The sequence below is a fragment of the Pygoscelis adeliae genome, unplaced genomic scaffold (assembly GCF_000699105.1).
Source record: "Pygoscelis adeliae isolate BGI_AS28 unplaced genomic scaffold, ASM69910v1 Scaffold202, whole genome shotgun sequence".
NCBI lineage: Eukaryota > Metazoa > Chordata > Aves > Sphenisciformes > Spheniscidae > Pygoscelis > Pygoscelis adeliae.
In genome coordinates this window covers 1,759,507-1,783,053 of record NW_008824544.1, presented here as the reverse complement: position 1 = coordinate 1,783,053, position 23,547 = coordinate 1,759,507, and the positions used below count along the sequence as shown (strand labels likewise).

At 40.1% G+C, this 23,547-nt stretch overlaps 1 protein-coding gene across 1 annotated transcript in view; it reads right to left on the bottom strand.

The window, feature by feature from the left end:
* CELF2 (CUGBP, Elav-like family member 2) overlaps positions 1-23,547 on the bottom strand; it is a 379,525-nt gene that overhangs the window by 49,576 nt on the left and 306,402 nt on the right. Inside the window, exons 6-9 of the mRNA XM_009321743.1 lie at positions 18,527-18,661; positions 7,913-7,992; positions 2,859-3,017; positions 1,371-1,434 (exon numbers count right to left, since the gene is read on the bottom strand). Coding sequence (XP_009320018.1) covers positions 1,371-1,434; positions 2,859-3,017; positions 7,913-7,992; positions 18,527-18,661 — 438 coding nt within the window. The remainder of the gene's footprint in view (positions 1-1,370; positions 1,435-2,858; positions 3,018-7,912; positions 7,993-18,526; positions 18,662-23,547) is intronic.

Sequence of the window (23,547 nt, the reverse complement as noted above, 5' to 3'; positions counted from 1 at the left end):
TCTGTTTATCATATTAAGATACATTTTTTTGATGAAAAAATGCTAGATTGCAAGTGTAACATAATAGAACCAGCAAGCACTGCCAGCAGGTCTGAGGAAGAGAGAATAATTCAGAGATATTGTCATCCGTAGGCCAATTTATATTGTCAGACAGCAGGTTCACATTAGTCTCTGATGTCACTGCAATAATGGCATAATATAACGATTGAGCAAAGAATACCTGTGGGGTATATCTATACGGTGCGGTATATCTATACTTGTTAAAGTATTTCAGGATTAATTCAAAGCAGAATCAGAAGAAGCAGAAGACCAGGATTAAAAGAAGAGTGAGAAAATGGTGTTCATAAAGACTTCTGAATATTTTAGCCCTTGTTTTGTGATGATGAAGCAAGCACAATGTTGTATTTTATTGATTCAGTGGGTTCATGATTAAAATAAACCAATGTAGCAATTTAGGGGTTTTGTGCTTCCTTTTTTTTTTTTCCCCTCTAACAAGAAAGAAAGCTTTTTAACAGTTTCTCGCGGCAGGCATAATGTGCATCTGTGCTCTGATTTACTGCACATGCTGCCTTCTCTAGCATCATGTTAAGTTAGGGTATCAGCATGGTAGGTCACACAGTAGGAGTGACCTTTTGCTAATCACTACACATCAGTTACTACTGGCACACAGCTCATTACTAAGAAACCCTCCAACTAGCTGGCTTTCAAATCCGCTTACACTTTGATTTTTTTTTTTCCTTTTCGTTCTTTCTTTTTTCCCCCAGACTAAAGATTATACTTTTACATAAAAGCTTCTGTTGTGTAATTTTGTCAACTAGGGTTCCAAAGTCAAAAAGGCACCCAGTTAATTTTCCATGATTATAAAAGGAGCCTGAAAATTCATACTGAAGGTAGGCCTGTAATCTTGGGTTTCATTAAAAAGGTCAGAACATTTTTACTCACCACCTATTATTAAAATGTTTGAGGGCTGCCATTAATTTGATTTTTCAGGACACAGAAATCTCACTGGAAATTAGAATGTAATCCTGCTGTTGCTTTACTGACACTTTTCATAGGGTAGGATACGGCTGCAGGGACTAAGAGCTCTCCTGCAATTTACAATTGGTTACTTTGGACAAATGGCAGGTGACTAATGCAAGACAAACTGTTTGCACAACCTGGGAGCACTGGGTTTAATTTCAGTTTCTGAAAGAGGGGAGAAAGTGTTTCTATTGACGTTGAACTGTGAGCTGTCCCCTGCCAATACATCTGTCACATTTAATACACAACACTCCCCCCACCCCCAACAATGTGATTATTAGAGCTACAGAATTCAATAGCTTAAGAATACAAAACATAGCTGGAGCAAAATGAAATGGTTTTTAACTTACCGGCCATTTGCTGAATGCCGCTGAAGGCACCCAAGTTACTGGAGGAAGTTGCTTGCTGCAGGAGCTGCAAATTAACCACACAACACAGCAATCTATCTGACATTAATGTAACAAATGAAGATAAAACTAAAATGAGCTATCATTTCACATTTGGAGTATTTATGCTTTCCTTTACATTTATATAGTCTCTTGCTTCTGTCTATTGTTGGAATGAACATCCCTAGAGTCAATGCTGTAAATCCATATTAATGTCTAATCTCTATTAAGAAACACAGAGACACAAGGGAAACTCAATAACATTGCTGCTTTAAAACAATTAATCAATTTATTCTTTTTAACAACCAGGTGTTAAATCTATTTAAACCAACATAGCGTGACTAATTACAACCCTCTGTAGTCTAGTAGTTACCATAACTCATCTCTGTCAATCACGGTCCATTCTCCCCCCCCCCCCCCCGAATTCAGTTTTTTCTTTATCTTTATGAATCAAGCACACAGATACTCATTAAACTGGTATTTGTATATAACAATTTAGCCTAGCTCAGTATTAATTAGCCTACCTCAGTACTAATATATATTTTTAATTGCCAGGTAAATTGCTGTTTATAATTATATCACTATACCAAAGCATTGTATGCATACAAATTACGTATTTATACATACACAGTACATATATACAGATGCATCTATTTGTCTAACTCGGAACCATCAGGAACTCTCCAAGTTATCCAAAAGCTGCTCAAGCAGACCTCTCAACTCCAGAGCCACAAAAGGCAGAGGCTCCCTCTCAGCTGTGCTGCAGGGGAGCCTCTCTTGGCCATCCAGGACCTAAGACGTGCGGCTGTGGATTTCGGATTTCTCCAACAGGGGCAGCAGCTAACGCCTCTTTCTCATCTTACAAATGGACCAAGGAAAATACCATTTTAAATTTACGAGGAACAAATTCCTTTCCCCCGCCATCTTCACTTTCTGTACAAGTTAGTATGAACCATGCATGTTTAGCATTGACAGGACCATGCATTAAAGTGAAAGCCATTTCCAAATGAAAATGTGGAAAATTAGAGGACTGAACCACAACATTCTAGTTTAGAGGCTGCACCATGTAGATATGGCCCCTACAGTGTTCAGCTGCCTATCTGTCCTCCCCTGAGGAAGAACTTAAATTTTATTCCAGCTATAGAAAACAGGCTCTAATATTCAAAAGAACAATAAAACTAATGGAATCAAATTTTATTTTGCAGCATGAGTAAACTTTAAATGCTTGCCTTGGTCAGCACTGATATATCTTGAAATGTTTATTCAAATGCTATTCCTTGTTATTTATTTTTAGACCATGTGATAAACATACGGAGTTTTTTATATAGAAGAAGACATGCTACCTGTCCTGGAGGACTCAGGAATTTATTGCAGGGAGTTTACTATAGCTGATTTACCATGGTTCCAAATAAATACAGCATAATACATCCACCGCCTCTGAAATGAACTTACAGCTAGATATTGTGGTGTGAGTCCTCCAAGACCTGTGAGGTTTCCCCAAGTGGCAGTATTGAGCTGTTGCATCTGCTGTGCCAACTGCTGCTGCAAACGCCGCTGCTCCTTGTCCTTTTGGGTATCGGCAAACTTCACCACGATTGGCGAAGAGCAGCCCTGTGGTTAGACAGATCGGGAAAGACAGCAGTGTTAAATCCCACCGAGTCACCCTCGCGTTGTGAGCTCAGCCATGTCCCATAGGGCCACCAGCAATGGCATGACCTGATCGCTCACCCTCTCTTTGTGATTGGCATACGTAGGACCGCAAGGACTAAGATTTTCAGCTTCTTAGGAAAAGAGGCTATGGAGAAATTATTGATTCCCCAGTTCTTTTTATAAAGCACCTTTCCTCAGGCTCTCTTTTCCTTCCAGCTATCAAAACTGCTGCCAGAGACAGCCAAGTGTACCAGTCCTCTTTAATTAAGCTTCACAGTTGATGAGATGGACGTGATGCTTTGTCTGCAGTCTGTTTTCAAGGCATCGCCAAAGGGAGAGGTGTCCAACCTCCCTGCTGCCAGGGACCACACAGCCAACACCGCCCTGCCACCACGGTCTGGCTGTGCGGTCACTCTCAGTGCAGCTGGCTTGTGTACCCTATGTAAATAGACTGTGAGCAACCGATTTACTGCAGCACCCATCATCAGTGGTCCCTTTCATATCAAGGACCCCCAGTCCCAAGCAAGCACAAAGGGCGGTGCTGCTAGGACAATTCACCCACCTGCGGTCCGCTCCCAGGCACGCTTTGTATCAAGCACCCTTGCGATGTGAACAAAGGGCAGGATGCAGACCAAAAGTGACTAGTTCTGGTGATAGCAGCCTATTCCTGATTGCCACTATTTCTTCTATTGCTTCTATAAGCCTCTTGCTACGTGATATGGGAGGGTTGTAAGACACCTTAGGAAATAGGAAGGCTGTAAGAAAGAACTAGAGATCTGGTCTGCAGCCTGCTCCTCACCCACGTCTGCGGGACCCTGGGAAGAAGTGGGAGGTCATGGACCAGATGGAGTTTTGAGGTAAGCTGGATATTTCCTTTGGACTTCAGATAGTGTATTCCTGGGCAAAGTCACTGAGACAATGAGATGTGAATATGAAAGATGTCTCTGTTGCTCTCGCTCTATTTCCCCCCCCCCCCCCCCCCACGCTAACATATAAAAATACATTTTCATATTTTAACCTTTCAAGTCTTCATTTTTTCAAATCAAGGGAACAAACTATATACTGCAATGATTCAATTCTTCAAATTAATTCAAGCATTTTGTGAGTCATAGAAACTGTCAATCCATTGCATACTGTTTTCCAACTTCATAGGATCCAATGAATAATTTCCCTCCACCCGCCATGCTTTGTTACACTAATTTCTTGTCTAACTTCAATCTGAACACAATGGTAGGAGTGAAAGGTGACTCAAGTCCAAAAAACACAGCAGCACTTTAGCCAAAGTGTATAGCGTGGGATGGGGAGCGGGGTTATACTTAACCTAACTCTTTCCATGGCTGCTCTCACAACACTGTGAACATCTTCAGAAAAGTTCCTGTCCTCTATTATTTACAAAAAAGCAGCCGTGTACCTTTTCTCTGAAGAACCTCACACCAGGAGAAATGATAAGAATATTCACAATCAACAGACGAAATGATGAAATAAACCACAATAATAATCTCTTGTATGATCTCCCATCAATACTGTTCCTTTAGAATTATCTTAGAAAATCATCACTTGTGATTTATTATTCCACCTCCAACTCCTTTCCTGTGTGTTTCATTGTAAAAATGTCTTTCAACGTTTCAGTGAGGAAGAAAGGAGATACGTACCACTCCAGCAATCAAATAAAGATTATGAAGGAGTCAGCTTGTTACACAATTACCTCTCTCTAGTGATTTTTATACTAATATTAAAAACAAGACCCTTTTAAAAAAAAAGAAAGAAAAAGGAGCCAGGGGGTGGAGGGTGTGAGAGAGTTTTTTCTGGTTTCGCTAATAAAAAAAGCAAGCTGTTTCTATTTAATATGAGGTTTGGTAGCAATGAGCTAAGAACAACCAGAACTTACTGCCTTCTACCTAGATGTCCAGTAGAATCAAGTCTATTTCCAAAGAAATAGAAATGAATTTCAAAGGAAGAAATATTATATGGCTATTTCAGTTTTCAGTTCAGCAGCTCAGCACTCAACACTACAGCTGACATCATATTTATGAATGCTTAAATGTCAGTAAATTGTATAAAAACAATATCTCTGCAATTTATGAATCTATAATTCATTTTTTCACTGTCTGCTCTGTATTTTATCACTTCATAATTTTCAAGAGAGCAAACATTCTGAAGACTGAAATTATATGTAGCAAGTGGCTCTATATGAGAAAAAGGTTGTTATTGTTGCATCAGATTTACTCCATGATAACAAATTAGTGTCTTCTACTGGTGCTGCATTTGAATGCCTTAAACAAACAAAAAAACTCCACAGAAATGAGACAGAAGAGCAAAAACTATAAAGCAGCAATTATGTTTTTAAAATCAGTTGATTTAACCAGGTCAGAAAGTCAGGTGGAAAGAGTAGCAAGAGAATTCATTATTCTATGAGACATGTTCATTTGGACTTTAACATCCCCATTGTTATTTCTTAGCCCACCTTGAAAATTCATCTCAGTCGATGTGTGCCAAAGAACTGAAAATAACGAAATCAGAAAAAAAATTCTGCAGTAATTGGGTTGAAATGTAATTGTGTACTACATATTGTCCTCCCAGCTCACTTTTGTTTGCAAACAATGTGAAACAAGTGTCCAAGGACCACTCTTTCAGGCTGAGAGTTGATATTTAACACCAGCTAACCCAAGTTAACTTTTTGCTAGAAGAGTATGGGCAAAAGCGAGCAAAATTTTTTTGCTTAAAGAATTATTTCTGGTTTATGCTCTTCCATTTTCTATCTTGAAGAAGGCTCCCAGCACATACATAAGGTGAATCTCCTTTCCTCATTCAATGGCATGGTATCTCCACCCCATTTAGTGACATTTTCTTCCCAACAGCTGGTGCTGCCTTCATATTTTTCTTTGTGTTGGCAAGACAGGATGTACAGACTTTGTTGAGTCCCTCACCCAGAGACCTGGAGAGTGTACTGCTTCTCTCCAAGAAGGGACTCTCAGCCTAAGCTCAACTGACACAAAGACCCAGATGTTCGAAGTGCAAAATATTTGGAATTGCCTTGCCAATTTGGGGATCTCATTGATGACGTCTCTAAAGGTGTTGAGAAGTATTTTGGTCTAAGAGTAACTATCCTATAGAACTAATGTCAACAGGAGTATCACATCAAAACGCAGCTTCTTTTGGAGTGCTGCATACAACAGAAGAATGGGAGAATTTGTCTGGGAGGTATTATCTCTTTAATTTTACCATCTTCTGAAGCAGAGCTGTGTAAAATTCATTTTGCTAGACAGAAAAATACATTAAACACATGGAAAAATATAGGTAAAACGCAGTATTACCAATAAACATTTCCTTCTTACTTGGAATCAAACCCAGCAAAACATATAGGTCTGAATTAATGGAGCAGTGCATGGCAGACAAACTACTACGAGTATTATTTCAGAGACTCAAAGTGGCATTTTTTCACAATATACTGTCAGACTGCATAGATTATATAACATCAGCTTTCTAGTAAAGATAATTTCAATTATTCTCATCTCATTGGCAGATTCTCATCTAAAACTGTATACTCAGGGTCTAAAAATGCATTGCACTGAAAAGAAAACACATCGATTATAAAAGAAGCTCAACTAAATTCAAACGTGATGTTTGGAAAGACAATAGCTTTGCAATGCTGATATCATTACTTGTAGTATACAGGAAACAGTTAGTGACATTGTCATGCACTGGCTTGATTTTTATCTTCTCCTTCTTCTTCTCTGTCCTCCCTCCCACCCCTGGTGTCCCCCCTTGGCTTGTTACACAAAGCAGCTCAACGACATGACGCAATAATGATTGTTTAGCACCCAGCATGCTTTGGGAGACTAGAGCATTGCAAAGAAAAATCGCTGAGAAAAAAAAAATCAAAAGATCCTGGTGGAAAAATAAATAAAAAAAGAAACAAGTGCACATAACATCAATGCCACCTCTGTGAAAAATCATCACTACACGAAGATACAGTATACATAATACAGTATAACATGCACTCTCCAATGATAAGCTAGAAGATCCAGAGTAAGTAAAGACTTCATACTTGTGCGGTTTTTTGTGCAAAATTCTGAAAGACCATGACAAAAATCACAGACTGAAAAAAGTTTTGAGATTGCCAGACAAGCCGTGGCATTCGATAACCACTCCAAAGAACGGATCGTTAGCCTGCAGCTGTATTCACATTAAGTGAACAGGTTTAAAGTTTTGTGTGGCTCATCATGATAAAATACGAGGCCATAGAGGCAGTTTGGAAGGAAATCAAGAGCGTTGCTTGTGAGGGGCCAGCCACGATGGTGCTCTGCAGGAAGTGCCACACTTCGATATGGTCTGTCATCATTAGCATTTTTATTGGCTACATGAAGAAGGAGAAATTATATTAACTTAAAAAGAGATCCTCTTTGCAGAAAAACACATGCACTAGTAACTCAATGTGGCCAGGTTAAATCTCTTGAGCTTTTTCTCAGAGCAGCGCAAACCACAACACTTAAAAGTCTATTTAAAAGAAACTAAGATTTTTCTTTGGGGCTGTATGTATTAAAATTAAAGGTATTGTACTCATCAGATATACTCTGAGTATGACTGAGGAGCGGTATTCGCAACATTTTTATTTTCTGCTGAATGCCACTGGAAACAGGATCAAGAGCTGTGTTTGGATACCACACAGCAACCTTATTGTGCGCTTTCAGGTCATTAAGAAAAATAAGCTTCACAAAGAGAGGTAGAGTGAGTCGGTGAAAAGTTTAAATCTGTGATTGTCATGTGTCTGATCTGGCCCAGGAGAGCATGGCTTTACCATTCGCAATCATTTGCACAAAGAAAACAAAGAAAGGGCAAATGATACAGTACTGTACCTCCATGGTCTGAGACTGGTGCATGGCTTTGATTGCATTCTGTGCCATTGCCCTTGTAGAAAATGTGACAAACGCACAGCCTGTGGGAACAAGGGGACAGGGAGCAGGAAAGACAAAAAACAACAAGACAAAAGGGTTGGACGCTTGTTAAACCAACACAGTCTACGAGAACGGCCACAAGACGACACTGTTCTCAGTAGTACATAAAAATAAACAACTTCTCTAGTTTATTTATCGACAGTGCTGACTTGCTAATCTGACCATAAATGAAAGAAAAAAAATTAGGTGGGGATGGGTGAGGAGAAAGGGTTTTTTCATGTAATTTGTTCCGTTTTTTTTTTTTTTTTTTTTTTTTTTTTTTAGCCATTTTTTTTTTTTTTTTTAGCCACAGAGTTTGGAATAAGTAAGGCTTTTATGTAGAGTTTGGATTGCATAGTTTAGTCTATTCAGGCCATGCATTAACAAATGCTTGCTATGGCTTTTGTGCAGGTAAATTGTGGATAGTGAATAAGTGATTGGCATCACTGGCAGCTGAACTGGGAATTTAATAAAGGGGTCCATAATGTCACATATTTCCGTGATGCACCAAGAACAACCATACAAATAAGGATGAGAAAAACTCCACTGCGTAGCCTGTGACTAAGTGTGAAAAGACTCAGACAAAATTCAGTAATGCAGGTGGAATCTCAACAGTTAAGAAAATAACATATTAAAAATAAAAGTCTTTATGATTTTTGTTTCTCCGAGTCCTAGGTATCAGTATAATTCTTTGATCTATGAAAGCTACCACCACCTTGAACAATTCTGAAGCTATGTGCATGAATAACTAAAAAAATCACTTTTCTCCCTCCTCAACCTTTTAAATCGTAATGAAAAGCCAGTAGGCTAATGCCTGGGCTATTCTTCCACCCTTTTACTATTGTCAGTCATAGCTACACTGGGCACAGAACAGGTCAACTTTTTTAGTGCATGACTCGCTGCCCTTTTGACTAATAAAAACATTGCCTTCTGAGATTTACGTTTTATTCTTCATGCACCCTTGGGCATCTTAAAGAAAAAGACTGTGAAATTAATGCAGATTCAGGCTGATTTTGTAATAATACCATAGCACACTAAAAGCTTAGCTAAAGCAACACAGACTTATTTCACTTGTGATCTCTAATGACTTTAAAAGTGCATTGATTTTCAGCTCCCTTAGCCTTGCACAGTTTGAACTTAGGTTTCAGAGAATAATTTAGTGTTCCACTCAATTTCCTCAAAACATTATTATTATTACTACTTAAAAGATTTCCAAATGAAGCAAATCCAAGCACTGAGAGGCTAAAGCATATTGTCATTTTAAGAGCTAATGCATGAAAGCTACATTCTGGCATCAAAAATACAATATTGTTGCCCCTGTGGCCAATGGGCAAAATAAACCATTTTGCAATCCAACTAGCAACAGATTGTTTGGTTTATGCAAATCAATTTGAGACATAAAATACCTTTTCTTTTTTGCTCCACGTGTAGCTGGTAAGATTATCAAGTCAAGACTGTATTCACATTTTAATCAAACAACAGTAAGAGAAAGCAATGCCTGATCATTACCCAAAAGCACTACATCTAGTCATGAAAATAAAGTCAATGCATTTTTGCATCATGCTGTATTTTCTCTTTAATGTAAAGGCCCTTGGTACAAGAGAACCTAAGCTGGCTTATGTACCTGTGACTGATAAGTGAGCATGATAAAATCAGAAGTCAGAATTCTTTTACGCAAACTTCATGGCAGTGTTGTGACTCTACATATTTCTCAGGTAACGTAACAGCTGATGATGTCTTACTGCTGTTTAGCCACGCTATGTGTTGCTATACTATTCTTATTCAGCAATAAATTTCTGTCAAAGAAAATGATGTAACAAAACAGCTTTCTGTATGGCAATCTAGACAAAATGTGCAGTAGAAGGGTAAATAAACTACAGTACCTCCGCTAGATTCCATATTGCTGCTGTGCACTAAAATTAAAGAGGCCCAAATTTACCATCAGTCTCAAAGTAATCTCTCTTAAAAGCATTTCTGTTATTATCATTAACAGAGGAAATAACACCAAGGGTTTTCGTTTATCGTCTTGCAAATTCAATGGGGGATGAGCACAAATAGAGCTGTACTGGAGGGCAGGCAAGAAACCCCATACAGAGCCTTGAATAATATTGTTTATAATGGTCAAGAAACTGCTTCATTCACTTCTTTCGCTCTCATTATCCAGGAATGTGTACCATACTGACAATTACTGAATGGAGGTTTAGAATGCATAAGAAGCATGTAAAATGTCAACAAAAATCAATAAGACACAGTTTATGCATTTATCACAATTTCTACCCAGCAGTACTGCTGTAAGTAACTTACTGAGAGATGTTGCAATTAGCAGGTCTCAAAAGAAATGTGAATCAGCAGAGAAATAAAGCTGTGCTCCTCTCAAGATAAAGCAGACTCTCTCTTCCCTCCCTTAAGCTTTTTCTCTTTTTAACCACAAAGCTCAGCTGTTGGGGACTTTCAGTGCCCAATGCTACTGCAAAACCTCCCTCCTCGTTCGTCAGCCCAAATCCATTTGCGTGGATCCCGTTGCCTTTGTCGTGGAGTGAAAAGACCTTCGTAGCAGGTTTCTGTAAAGTGCCATATAGCGAGCTACCAATTTAAAAGAAACTTGTTCTCTGGGCAAGGGGAATGCCTGATGAATGAGGTTATGTGGCTTGAATATGAGCATTCGGAAACAGCATTCCACAGAGAAGACGGGACTGCATTTTAATTACGGTTTGCCAGCCAGAGGCTACAAGGCTAGGTCCCCTTGTTATCTCCAGTAGGCAGGCCATTTCCCACCGATGGACAGTGGCCATTTGCACAGTAAATACCCAGTTTGCCTCAATAACCAAGGTAAAAATTCAGTAGACAACTTTACTTCTAAATTATTTGATAACCTAGACCTTCAGTTGTTACCATCAAGCACCCCAGTTAAATGTTAGCTCATTTAACCATCTTTCCAGACATTGCTACATGTATTCACATTCAAGGGTTATTTTTTCAGCTACCAAACCTGGACACTCACACACAAAATTTATATATTTATTACGTGTGCACATATATTTTATTATGGGTGAACCATGGGATCCTTTCCTTTATGACCAGACTGCCACACTGGAGAGGAGCTAAGGCTGTATCATAGGATTCTGTCCACTTAACTCATCACTGAACTTGCATATATAATTTAGGTATTCAGAAAAGCTGTTCTTCTGAGATGTTTGTATTCTCTGCTACAGTCAATGGCAGTACCTTTCTTTTTCTATATGGGGTACATATGCACTTTAGGAGGATGGTTTCGTTGGCCACCTAGAATTTAATCAGAAGTTGTTGTCTAAGGACATTGGATTTCACTTGTTTAAGCCAGATGAGCTCTGCCTGAACCATCCTGTACTCTTGCTGCAGCAGTTTCTGAGGGGTTGGGAAAACCCTTTTCAGCATACTCTTACTCTCTATATCTCATGGATACAGGTGGTCTTTTGGGAACATACTGCCAGCTTTAGGACCGTAAATCACAATTAGAGAGGACAAGACTAATCAGATTTCATGCCTCATGGTGCAAGGAAACAAGAAAGATTTCCATGGCCTCTTACCCCATCCTATGAAACACTGCATTGATTGTAGTGCTGTGGGCCGAGGTCTTCCGGACCAACAGCTACAAGCAAATTATTTCTGTTCTACCATACTGAGTCCTGATACTCAATTACTCCCTTCTTACTAGAGCTATGGAGCTGTCCGGGAGAGAAAACATGGAAATGGGGATATTTCTACAGCTAATGCCTTGAAATTACTTCATTTTGTACTACCAGCTACCTAACCACAAAAAAAAAAAAAAAAATCCTTTTGTAAATACGGCCAACCTGCAAGTCACCTTGCAATTATTTAACACCTCTGGTTTCAAAATGTCAGGGATCACTAACAGAAACAAAAGGGCGAAAGAGAGAAAGGAGGTCTAAGAGTTTTAGGTTCTTCTCCAAGGCTGCCTTCTCACCCCCTACACCAGATAAATGATTGACTGGGGAAAGGCTTCTCAAAGTAATTTCCTCCTGCAGGCAGAATCAGAGGGAGGCACCCAGCCCTGTCACAGTGGAGATTTTGGAGCACATTATCGCATTTGCCATCTTGGCTGAGAGAACATCTAAACTCACAGGGCTGGTCCTTACCCCCCTCCCACCCCAAACTGAAAAAGAATTTTGAAGAGTCTGCAAAATCAGAAAAGCTTCCTCCTCGAACCGTGCCGTCCCAAACCTAGGGCTTGCTGTCTGAGCAACTGAATTATTGGAAATATTTAAAAAAGCTCAGCACTGCCCCATTTCAGCTCCCCCTTCACTCGATTCTTCTCATCTCAGGCTTTCGTAGTCTGTTTTGAAACATTCAGTCAGCAGTTCATGCGCAGTGTGACATAACATCAATACTTGCGAGCTGCAAGTGAAGTAGAACATTTTTAAGTATGGAGGCCTCAAGGTATGGGGTCTGATTTCATACCTACACAGGAAACCTCCCACATAAAACTACTGTGGTCTACCAGAGGTTTTAAAGCCCCCAAACCCTCAATGAAGCCAAAGGGAGATGCAAAACCCCTAGACATTTTTGAATCAGGCCTAGAGTTCAAAATGGAAGTTTAAAAACCATGGCTTTAAAGTTCTGGAGATGAAAGAAAGGCAGATGTAATCAATTTTTAAAAAAAAATAGTGACCCCTCTGACACAGAAGCGGGCTCAAGAGATTTTCAAAGTCGTCTGAGCAATCGCAGTACTACCTATGGCGGCTGCGGAGCTCGTGGTGTAATGGTTGCACTACAGCTTCCTAGTTCACCGTAAACAAAGTTTTCCTTCACTTTCTGTGAAGAAACAATAGTGAAAAGCTGCCAAAACACTCCTTCAAGAAGTATTTGGGATCCTCTGAGATGAAAGCCTCTATTTAAAGAAAAGATAAGGCTCGAATAAAAAGCTGTGGAAATTGAAGCGTGATAAAAATAAGCTCTAGTGTGTTAAAATATTTCTGGCTGAGACTGCAAAGTTGACTCTCCCTTTTCTACACTGTGCTAATATAGCACAGTCTGAAGGAAGGACCAGCCTGGGAAACAGCCTTCTAATGAAGACATCACACAAAAACCTTAGTGGTTAAAATACATTTCAGCTGCAAATTAAGACATCGAATTGTTTATTGTACAGATATTTGGTCATTAGGTATTGCTTAAGACACACAACAACAGGTCTGAGACCAAGTGCAACAACTCAGCCCGAAGTAAAGCGTTTTGAAAAATGCACAGTCAAGCTCTTTAGTTTATGCATATCAGGCACATAAAGGTAACAACAGGCACACCCTGTAAACATGCCTCATCTCTTTGGCTTTACTGATTTCTCTTGACTATCGACCAGATGACAGATTCTAGATTTTAAATTTCCTGAAGTTCATGGTTCCCTCGAAGCATTTCTAATTGGACAGTCAATTAACCACCCTGCAAATTATAAACTTCAGTAACTGGAATTTACACAAAACCAGAATCAAACAGGTACCAAAGACCACATTCTCTAACAGTGCCTCGATGACCCTCTTGCTAGAATAAAAATTCTTGTAGACTATTTCATTTCAGACTTCCCCCTGGGGAGGGATTGCTGCGAAGATGCAGTAACGGAGATCTGAGCTGTGGAGTTACTGGTTAAAGGCCAGCAGAGACACTGGTCACTTGGACGCGTTCAGTCCTTTTCAGCTTTGAAAGAGTTTCACCAGGGGAGAAAAGAAAATTAAATGTGCCGTAATGATTGGAAAAAATAAAAATGTTACCGTATTACAGCAAAAGAAATAAGGCATGGAGCTGCTTCTGAAGAGCAACTAAAAATACAGCACTTCCACCATGCTTGCTTCCCATCACTGATACACAAGTCAGAAGGTGGCCCCTAGTCCAGGCTGTTCCCATGGCTGACACTTCACGTTACTTTAGCTCACGAAGGAGCAGTAAATATCCATAAGAAAAAACAAACAGGCACAAAATCTCCTCACCTACCCTTCACTGCAATTAATTACGATGCAAATACTAATTTTCTTTTACTAAATGATCAAGAAAACCCCTGAATCTGAAAGTTATGAATGGATTTTCATGAAATTAAATTGTCTGACCATGGTATAACTCTCCATGCCATTTCTAACCTGCTCTTAAAGCAACGAAAGAAAAAAAAAAAATCCCTGTAATCAATGTCTGCAGAAATGTTCACTTGTCCCATGTGCCTGGCGACGTTTTGCTAAAAAATCTTAAAATAGGAGCCTAGAAGATGTAGGGATATGCATTTGGAGCTTTTCCACAATTTTCATGGTATATCCAACTGTCTGTACATGCTATTAGCAGGTTTTTTCAGTGCATGCTATTAACCCAGTTGACTTCTTTCTGGTATCTGCACTTAGCAATACAGCAGAATAATTTGCTGTGTGGTGCTCCTGTGATAAGGATAAGAGGATTTTTTTTATCATCATTACGGATGGTAATAATTCCTAGAGTGATACAGAGATATTGATCCACTGATCTAGAAAAAGCATTTTACAAAGGTAGAGGAGCATCACTATCCTTATTTTAAGGAATGGGATAATGGAGAGATGATGAGAGACCAACTCACCTACGGTCAATACAGCACATCAGTGGCACAGCTACAAATCAAACTTGGGTATTTCTGGCTATTTTTGCACACTCCAGCTATCATTGCATGGCCGTCTGTGTTGGCATTGGTGGTCATATAGACATTACACAGTGCTAGGAGTCAGGAGGTCTGAAAGTTTCCTTAAGCTGTTTACAATAAGTGATTTAAAATCTTAATCATCTGAGGCAGTTCACTTCTGCTTTTTCATGATAATGAAGCTTAGCACATGATACCACAATCATGAATTTTTGTAAAGCATACTTAGCCCTTCAGAAAAAGTGCTGGATTAAACAACCCTGCAGGCTGAATCCTTCTCTTTGAATAATGAATATAGTACAGGCAGTGGCAAGCTTCTTTAGATATTCCCATGAACCCTGCTAAAGCGAAGGCCAGCCTCCATGTCTGTTGAGTCCCTGGTTTCTTTATCTCTACAGCCAACAGGGTATTTTTATTTTTTAATGCTTTTCACAGCTAGGAATTACTCTCTGCCAGCCAACTAATTTCACAGGGACTATCCCAGAGCCTTCAGAAGGCAATGCCGTTTGGTTGCTGCCTATGTCTTGTAGCTGGCCAGAATATAACAAGTTACAGATATAAACAACAATTATTTCTTAGATGCAGGAGCGAACAACAGTGGGGAAAAAAAATGTCTCAAGGAAAAAAATCTCAGTTTCTTTAAAATATACTGCTCTACCACTGGCGCTTTTTATCGTTATTTTAGTCTCATTTTACAGATGAGTTTCAAACAGCTGACAATAGGAATTTGGAGTAGAAACGCTGATGGTCCATTATCAGTAGTGACAGCTATGGGTGCGACTTTATTAAAGTTCTGTCAACTCTTGGCTAGAAACTACAATAGAAACTCCCTCTCTCTCTTTATCTTAGCACTTATATCACACTCATCAAAAAGTGTTACATTTTCCCTTGATGCCACAGGATGGAATTTCTCCTTGCTACTGGAGCCGTGTGGCACACTACAACCCTACATCCTGCCTACGGGTTGACAGCAGACTGTTACCGTACTAGAGGTAAGGTTGCTGTTTTAGTGTAGACATGGCCTAAAAGCCAACTGAAAGCTTCTTACTCTTTACTAAGAAAAAATAAGTAGCACAAACCAAAACTGTTCTACTGAGCAGTGTAACCTGGAGCTATTCCTTGCAGCTATCTGCTGGTAATAAAGATTATTTGCCTGAACCCTTTAACAAAGCTTGAAAGTTGGCATAAATACCAATGAATATACTTTTCAAGCTCTTTCCATCCAAGATACCATGATGTGTACTTGTTATGCAATTGACAAGAGATGCCAAACAGAGTTTATTGGATCATATTTCCATCTCACTGCTGTGAGCACTGCGAGTTCCCGAAGGCTCTGGCATGGTGAGGACAGTGTTTTCCTAAGACAGTGACTATTTTTCATTCACCCGTCTGTGTCTGGGAGGGAAGCACATCCGGACGGGTGCTGGGAAAACAAATACTGTTTGTGGCAAAGGGAATTAACATCTTGGAAACAGTAACATGAATTAAAACTCGTTAAGTATTGGAACCTGTTACAAAGATTTAACTGTATAAATTCTCCCTCTTGCTTTATTAAAGCAGCTTTTCACCCTGTGCTTTTTCAGCCAAGCTCCCTCCACTGCAAATCTCCCTTAGCACTTTTCATTTCAACTGCAATACCAACAATTTTCCCAGCACTTTGCCTTCTCTCATGGAGTGGTGGTTTTTTGAAGCTGATAAACATCTGCCTGAAAACCTGGTTGTCACAGCTGAACTCATTTTCAAGTGTGAACATGGGTGTGTAGAAAGCAATTCAAGTTTAACAAGGCATGATGCATGAGGGCATGATAGAATATCAGTCGTGATTGTGACCGAAATAAACCCGAGTGGCAGAGAGGATACAGCTCTGCTACGACTACTGGTGTGTGACCTACCTGGACTGAGATCTTCAGCCTCCAGCAGGAGAGAGCAGCACATTAACTCTATGGTTCTGCTGGCCAGCAGACGACACTGCCCTGCCTGATACGTTGGTGACATGGCTTAAAAATCTCAGCTTCTGATTATTGTGAGATTGCTATTTACGGCAGAACAAAACTACCCTACCAAACTTACTTACCCTGCTGGATTTTATAATTAGCTTTTCTATACTTGTACTATGCCCAATGTCTGTTGAATAAAAGCAAGTATGCAGCGGGATTTCTATGAATCCCAGGAAAGATCCATTTCTTTGTTGGGTGATGCTGAGGAGTCAATTAAATCTTTTTGGGGCTCAAAACATCCGACGCCCAGATCTTGTTATTTCAACAGTTACTTAGCTCCTTTCCCACTTGCATCTTCCATCACCCCTTCCCTGTGTTACTTATAAAATGAAATCAGTGAAAATCAGAAATATTTATTTTGCCTCAATGTTGGGTCTAGAAGGATAATGACAGCACTCGACTCCATCAGTTAACATTCATTACTGAGCTGCAGGAACCAACCTCAGACCTTTCCCCTAGTCTTCTCCAAGGCAAAAAACATGATCCTGAATCTCTCCTTGCCGGAATGGGCTGCTGCATCCCAGCCTCAAAAGTATTGGGATCGCAGACTAAGCATGCATAAATGTAAGTGTGTAATTTTCTTGGGGCGCCCTATTGTCAGAGTGTCTTTTCAACAAGTCCTTATTATTCAGAGGTAGTATAGTAAGTGCTTTCAAGCAGTGCCATGAAATATAGGAATGCCTGCAACTTCCTCTGCTGAAATTTATAGGCATTTTAAAGAAGCTGGGCTGCACACGAAACAAAAAACCCCATGCACAAATTGTTGCACAAAATACTGCGGATCCTATAGCCTACTGGAAACAAGTAGATCCAAAAGTAAAGAGAAATATCTATACCTATACCTGTATCTATATGCAAAATGGGTACTATCATTTTTTCTGTGCCTTTTGAAAATGTAATAGAATGCATAAACTGTGCTTTCTATGTTTTTTTTTCTATAGAAATGGAAGTGATGTTTTTACAGCTCCACTTAAAATTACTTTACTCCCTGTGCCATTAAATGGCCATGGCTAGTACCACAGCATCCTTCCGCGCTGACAGACGGGGCTATCACTATTTTCTTTTTCCACTCAGCACCACCTGGCACTGACTTTTTGAGAAGGTTCATGCTCCGAGAATAATTTCAGGTCCATATACCATGGAGTTAATACGCAGCCTGGGTCATCAATATACATTTATTCTTTTCAATATGTTTTCAGAGGGCCTTTCCCCAAAAGGCACTCTTCCACTCAAAAGGGATCACCGGCTATTGAAGTCTGTACTGCACTTCATTTCCAAAGTTCAGGTCAGCCAGTTGACTGCTCTCGGTGATGCTGCTTAACACCTCTGCCCTGGTTTTGGGTTGTGATAGAGGCACAAGCTTTAAAAGCTCTTTTTACAAAGTTTTGTCCAGGCAAAGCTCTCAAGTTCAAGCTAACCTCTTTGTTTCTGAGTTACAGCAGGCCTATGTTTTGCATATAGTTATAGAAAACACAGGAATGGAGGAGATAGTGCTACAACATGGGCCAGTTTCCATGACCCTGTATGCCTTCAAGCAGTCATTTACAGTCCATTTTTTTTTTGGCCTTATGCTACAAAGCAGAAATGGGGTCAGGGAAGGATCTTTGATTTTGTGAGAGCAGAAAACTGAGGGTGTTTTCTCAGGGTGCAAAGGAACCTTTCCAGCTGACAAACAGGGAGATAACACAAGTTAATATGTTGGCACCAAGACCTTTCTGACACTGGAAATAAAAGGTGATAATTTCAGTCACTGTGAAAAGTTCATGTGGATACCTTCATCACGTGGGACATATTACAGCGTAACCTCTAGCTGCAGACAGCGGCTATGCCTACCCTGGCTGTGACATACAGCTCCCAATTAGCACTTAAGGAAAGAGACTTTACAGACTGCACACTCACCTCTGCTCAGCCCATCCGGTCCCCGAAGGATTCTGCATTCTTCTATCTGGCCGAACGGAGAAAACATCACCCTGATATCATTCTCATTACACTTCTTCGAAACCATTCCTATGAACAATTTTCTGTCTTCCACAGCTAGAAGATAAAAATAATGAATGAGCAAAGGCCATTTCGTCTTTTTCCTGTGATCAATGCTTCATTACCACATCAAACCAAGCTCCAGTCATGTGAGTCTGGCTCTGTAACTGAAGACAAGTCCTAAGGCAAACACTTTATACTTACAACCTCCCTTCCCCCTTCCTTCCCCACCCTAAATCTCTCATTTTTCTTTCTCTCTCTCCTTTTTCTAGTGGTGCTTGCAGTTTATATACCATATTAATTGGCTGCCTTAGTCATGCTGCATATGCCTCCCCATCATGGCTTCTAAGAGAAAAGCATCCTCTGTTAGAGAGACTTGTAAAGATACCTTTGCATAGATTTTGCTTCAGATAAATTCCCTCACCTTCCTCATGTATGAAAGAAATCATGACAGGAGTGAGGGTGAAGAAGGGATTGTGCACGTAATGATATGAGCTAATGAAAAATAGTCCTGAGAAATATTTTGAGAGAGAGGCTCCTATCTGAGCTTTCAATTTCAACCAACTTAATGCGTGGCACTCGAAAGGCAGATGTGTAACAACTGCTCTGGAAAGAGAATGCATTGAATTTTCCTGCTTTTTTTCAGACTGACAGAGCCCTCTCCCCTCCAAGAGGACACAAAGCATATTCCAGGGCATTGCTTTAACAAGGGGGCTGCATAATGCTTTCCCAGAGCCAAACCCTTTGAGTCATAATGAAGCTGAGTTTGCAAAAAAACATGAAAAAGGTGCTTTACCTGAACTATTAGTGGAATATTTCCTGCCTGAATTATCACCAAAATCAGCAAAAGCTAGACTGCTGCAGCAGGACACATGCAGTCCTGTTAATGAAACTCAAATTTACAGGACTAAAGCTGTGGACTCTTGTCAAAAATGAAACAGGTCATCAAAACTTAATTCACCCTGGAAAGACTTAAAAGTGTTAACACATTCTCCCATCTATATTTAACCAGAAATCTAAGTGCTTATTGTACAGTATATACACCAGTGCTTTCTTCTGCTCTTGAAATGGCATGTAAATCCAATTCACTGTTAATGAGCAGACTGTCAGAGTTTGCAGGGAAGCAAAGAGAGAAGGAAAGCTTTACTCCAGAGAGACTGCAGTGCACTTACTTATTTCTATTATTGTGCAAATTATTTTTGTAATGAAGTATTTTCATTTCTGGGCTTACAAAAAAAAAAAAAAAAGAATCTCCCCTTGCTCCCCAACTCTCTCTCTTGTATTAGTACGACTTTGTCAAATGGAATAAATTGCAGCTGAGGAAGAAGAAACTGCATCTCTTTTCATAGGATTTTATTTGTGTTGTACTTCAACACTTTAAGTGCATTTAATAATTTCAACAATAAAAAGAAGAGGTTCATGCTTATTGATCATGAGAGGTGTTGGAAGTAATCTTTTCCTTAGAATCGCTGAGTTTAAAAAGTAGTTGTAGTTTTTATACAAGCAAGCATCAAGACCGTGCATTTTTCAGAATCCAAAACAGAGACCAGCCCCTACAATCCCAGCTTCTCACTCTACAAGCTTGCAAGAAAATTGGCGTGAATTTAACACCCAGGAGAAGTTTTTCTCAGCAGAGATTCCTCAAGACTCAGTATTTTCATTCACTCTTTATATTGAGGTTCCACATGCAGGTTAACGCTCCAGGAAGGGTTAACAAATGATGAATGCGTGGGATAAGCCAGTTATATACAGATCAGGAGCTGAATATGCGGGATTGCAAATAAGACGTGCAAGTTGGGATTTTTTTTTTTAAATATATATGTATTTATGTCTTACAATGAAACTTTACATCTGATTCATAATATATAATTGGCCTTAATGCTGCTAATAATTATTTTAAGGATGGTAAAACTGAATTGCCTTGCTCACAGCCACAAGGAGAGTCTAGGTGGTCACTTTTGCTGGTGAAAGGATGCCTGTAACTTGGCTGCTTACAATTCCTATATTGCCCTGAGTAATCTCTTTGAGGAAGGTCCCTGGCCAGCCTGTCCCCTCGACAACAGCCACACACTATGGCCAGGCTGCAGGAAAGGGTATGAGGCAAGGGACCCAGCTGGGCTGCCAGGTCTCCGTACCACAAACTGAGGTCAGGCTGGGGGAAGCCTTGGTGCCAAGCACTGGTCCGAGCATTGCGTCCTGCTCTGTGTTATGAACCTCTTAACTTCTGCCTGTGTGTCAGCTAGTACCAGCCAGTTTAAATTTGGGTTGATTTTTGGCTTGAAATACAGCGTGGAGGTCTATCCTAAGGGTGACTAGATCCCAACCCTCTCTTAAAAATAGCTGCTGGTGGAGTTGGAAAAATGCCTGCCACGCCATCCCAAAGGAGGTCCCTTGGGTCCTGCTTAGGTGTAAGGACAAAAACTCAAACCAAAGAGATTCACACAGAGATTCAAAAGAAATGAGATGCAAACAGGAAGGCTTTGTTTTAATTTTCCAAAGAGTAGCAGACGACAAACTCCCCACCGGCCTTCTTCAGTTTCGCTAGTGAACCTATAAATATGCCATTTAACTAACATGATTTGCAGGTTTTCAGCTTGAGGGTGATTTTATAGTAAATTAAACATCCAGCTCCTGTGTACTGTACATCTTAAAAATGCAGATTTCACGAAGAATGCTCAGAGTACAGAAAACATATTGGTATGATGACGTGCTCTGCATTCAGTGCTATTAGTCAGTGCTGATCAGTGTTGAAGCTTAAGAAAATTGCTTTTCTTTTTTTGGCTGGGGGCCCGGCATAAAAAACATTTAAAGGGACAATTGTCAGGATCAAAATGACGTTTTCACTCCATCTGATGGAACATCTGATATTATTAGGCTGAAAGAGTTTTTAGTGATACATTCTCACACAGAGAAAGGAATGCTTTTTCACCTCCGTAAGACTGGCTGTCTAGATTTGTTTCTGCATTTTTGGTCAGCCACTTCTTTCTTTCTAAAATGAATTCTTACCTGCCATGCAGGTATGGTTTGAGAATCAAATAGACAACGGACTGCAAGAAGTACGGGTCAAACCTATTTAGAGGTTAGCAAACTTCCCTTTTGATCAGCCAAGCCTGCTGATTTGCCTGTGTGTGTTGGGTTGCTGCCATAGACTGTAAAATGAGGAGCCCAATGTTAAACATGCATGACCCAAGAAAGCGTCAAGATCGGGAAAGGCACTACCCGCTGCTGGTTGGAGAAAGGATGGCAGTCTAAAGCCATCTTGCCTAACTTTAGTCATCCAGAGTTTTGATGTCCAGTCTTAGTCTTAGCTAAAATGTTATGTTGTCGATGCCAAGAGATCAGCTCCTCCAAAGTGTGACTGATCTCATCTCACCCAGCAAGACGGTATGGCTTGTTTTATGGGAGTCTCTCCCTCACCATTGACAATAGATAGGGCTGTTACCTTCCAGCCAGCTCCCAAAACTTGGTCATCATGACAACACGTAGATGTCCTGAGCTCCAGTTGCAGGGACAGGAGGAGTAAGTGAGCTCTGAGGGACTGGACAAAGCTTGGGAGCTGGGAGTGCTTTGGGCAATAAAAGCAGGCAGGAGAAGGCTGGGGGGAAAGATAACAGGGCCCAAGGGTCAGCGCTTGTGTGCACATTGATAATTGTCTCTCCCACACTGGGAGTAGGTTTCAATAATTCAAAATCCAGAAAATTAATGAAATTTTTTTGCCGAGTGTTTGATATCATTATTTCCAGACTTTGCTCATAGGCCTAGTTGTACTTTCTGGCTATTTTGCACCACTCTGGGGACATGAAGTAGATGCAACTGTCCGTAAGCAGCTGGTAGGATGGGGTAGCTGAGTGCCCCGTATTGGTGAAGCAGAAGCAGCCAGGTCACAGTGAACAAGGCCTGAAGTTCTAGTTACATGAAGGAAGGTGTGAAACTGCACAGTATCTCAATTAAATATTTATGGGATTCACCTCTAATCCATCCAAATATATTACAAACACAAGTCAGCTATGTTGCCCAGGCAGTTCGTGCAACACATCCAGAGCTAAGCCTGCTGGATTTGGGGTCAGAATCTTTTGCCTGAACGCAGGAACCCTGCATGACGAAGTACAGATATCTGTTTTAAGATGAGATGAGGTGTTCTTGTAACTCCATCAAGACTAGCTCTGCAGTTACTAGCACGGGTGCCTAGGTATCGTGTTGGAAGCCAGAGAGCTACGTTAGCCATCAAAAGTTATCTGAGATGCAGTCTAGCTCTGCTGAGGGGGGCTTCTATCAAACCAGACCCTGCTGCCTTCTGACAGCACTACATCCAACCTGCAGAGTAACATTCTGAAGGGTCTAATATTTAGCTTTACTCAATTTCCTTCAGTAGTGAGCATTTCTTGCAGGCTGTATTAGATCGCTTGTGGTAACCCAGGAGAATAAAGGAGTAGAGATTATTTTCTGTACGCTACAAAAGAATTAAACCCTCTAATAATCACAGGAAATCTCCTTGAAGATTCAACAAACTCTCCTTTTCTCTGTTTTAAACCCCAAAAATTCTGTCCTGAAAAATCACAGTTATATCCCTTTATTATACATTTTTGAGGAGTCCAGTCAGTTAAAGAGTGCATTTTCCATCCAGAAGTTGCCTTCTCTTTAGAGAAAACCAAGAAATAGTTAATTACGTATAAATTTTTTAATGTTTTTTTTCATCCAGAAGGGAAGGGGGGAAAACAGATTTTTTATCCCTATTTGTAAGCCTGTGAAAAACCCTTGCATACAATCTGTCAAAGTCACACCTGGATCTGGAGCTGCCTGCATTAATTATCAACTTTTCTATGTGTTAGTGCTAACATATGGCATTTAATTACTCCCTCCAAATTGGCAAAGTTGTGCCACTTACAATTTCAAAATGATTTCTTCAAGTTTTCACTAATAAAATAAATAAAAATAAATTATAA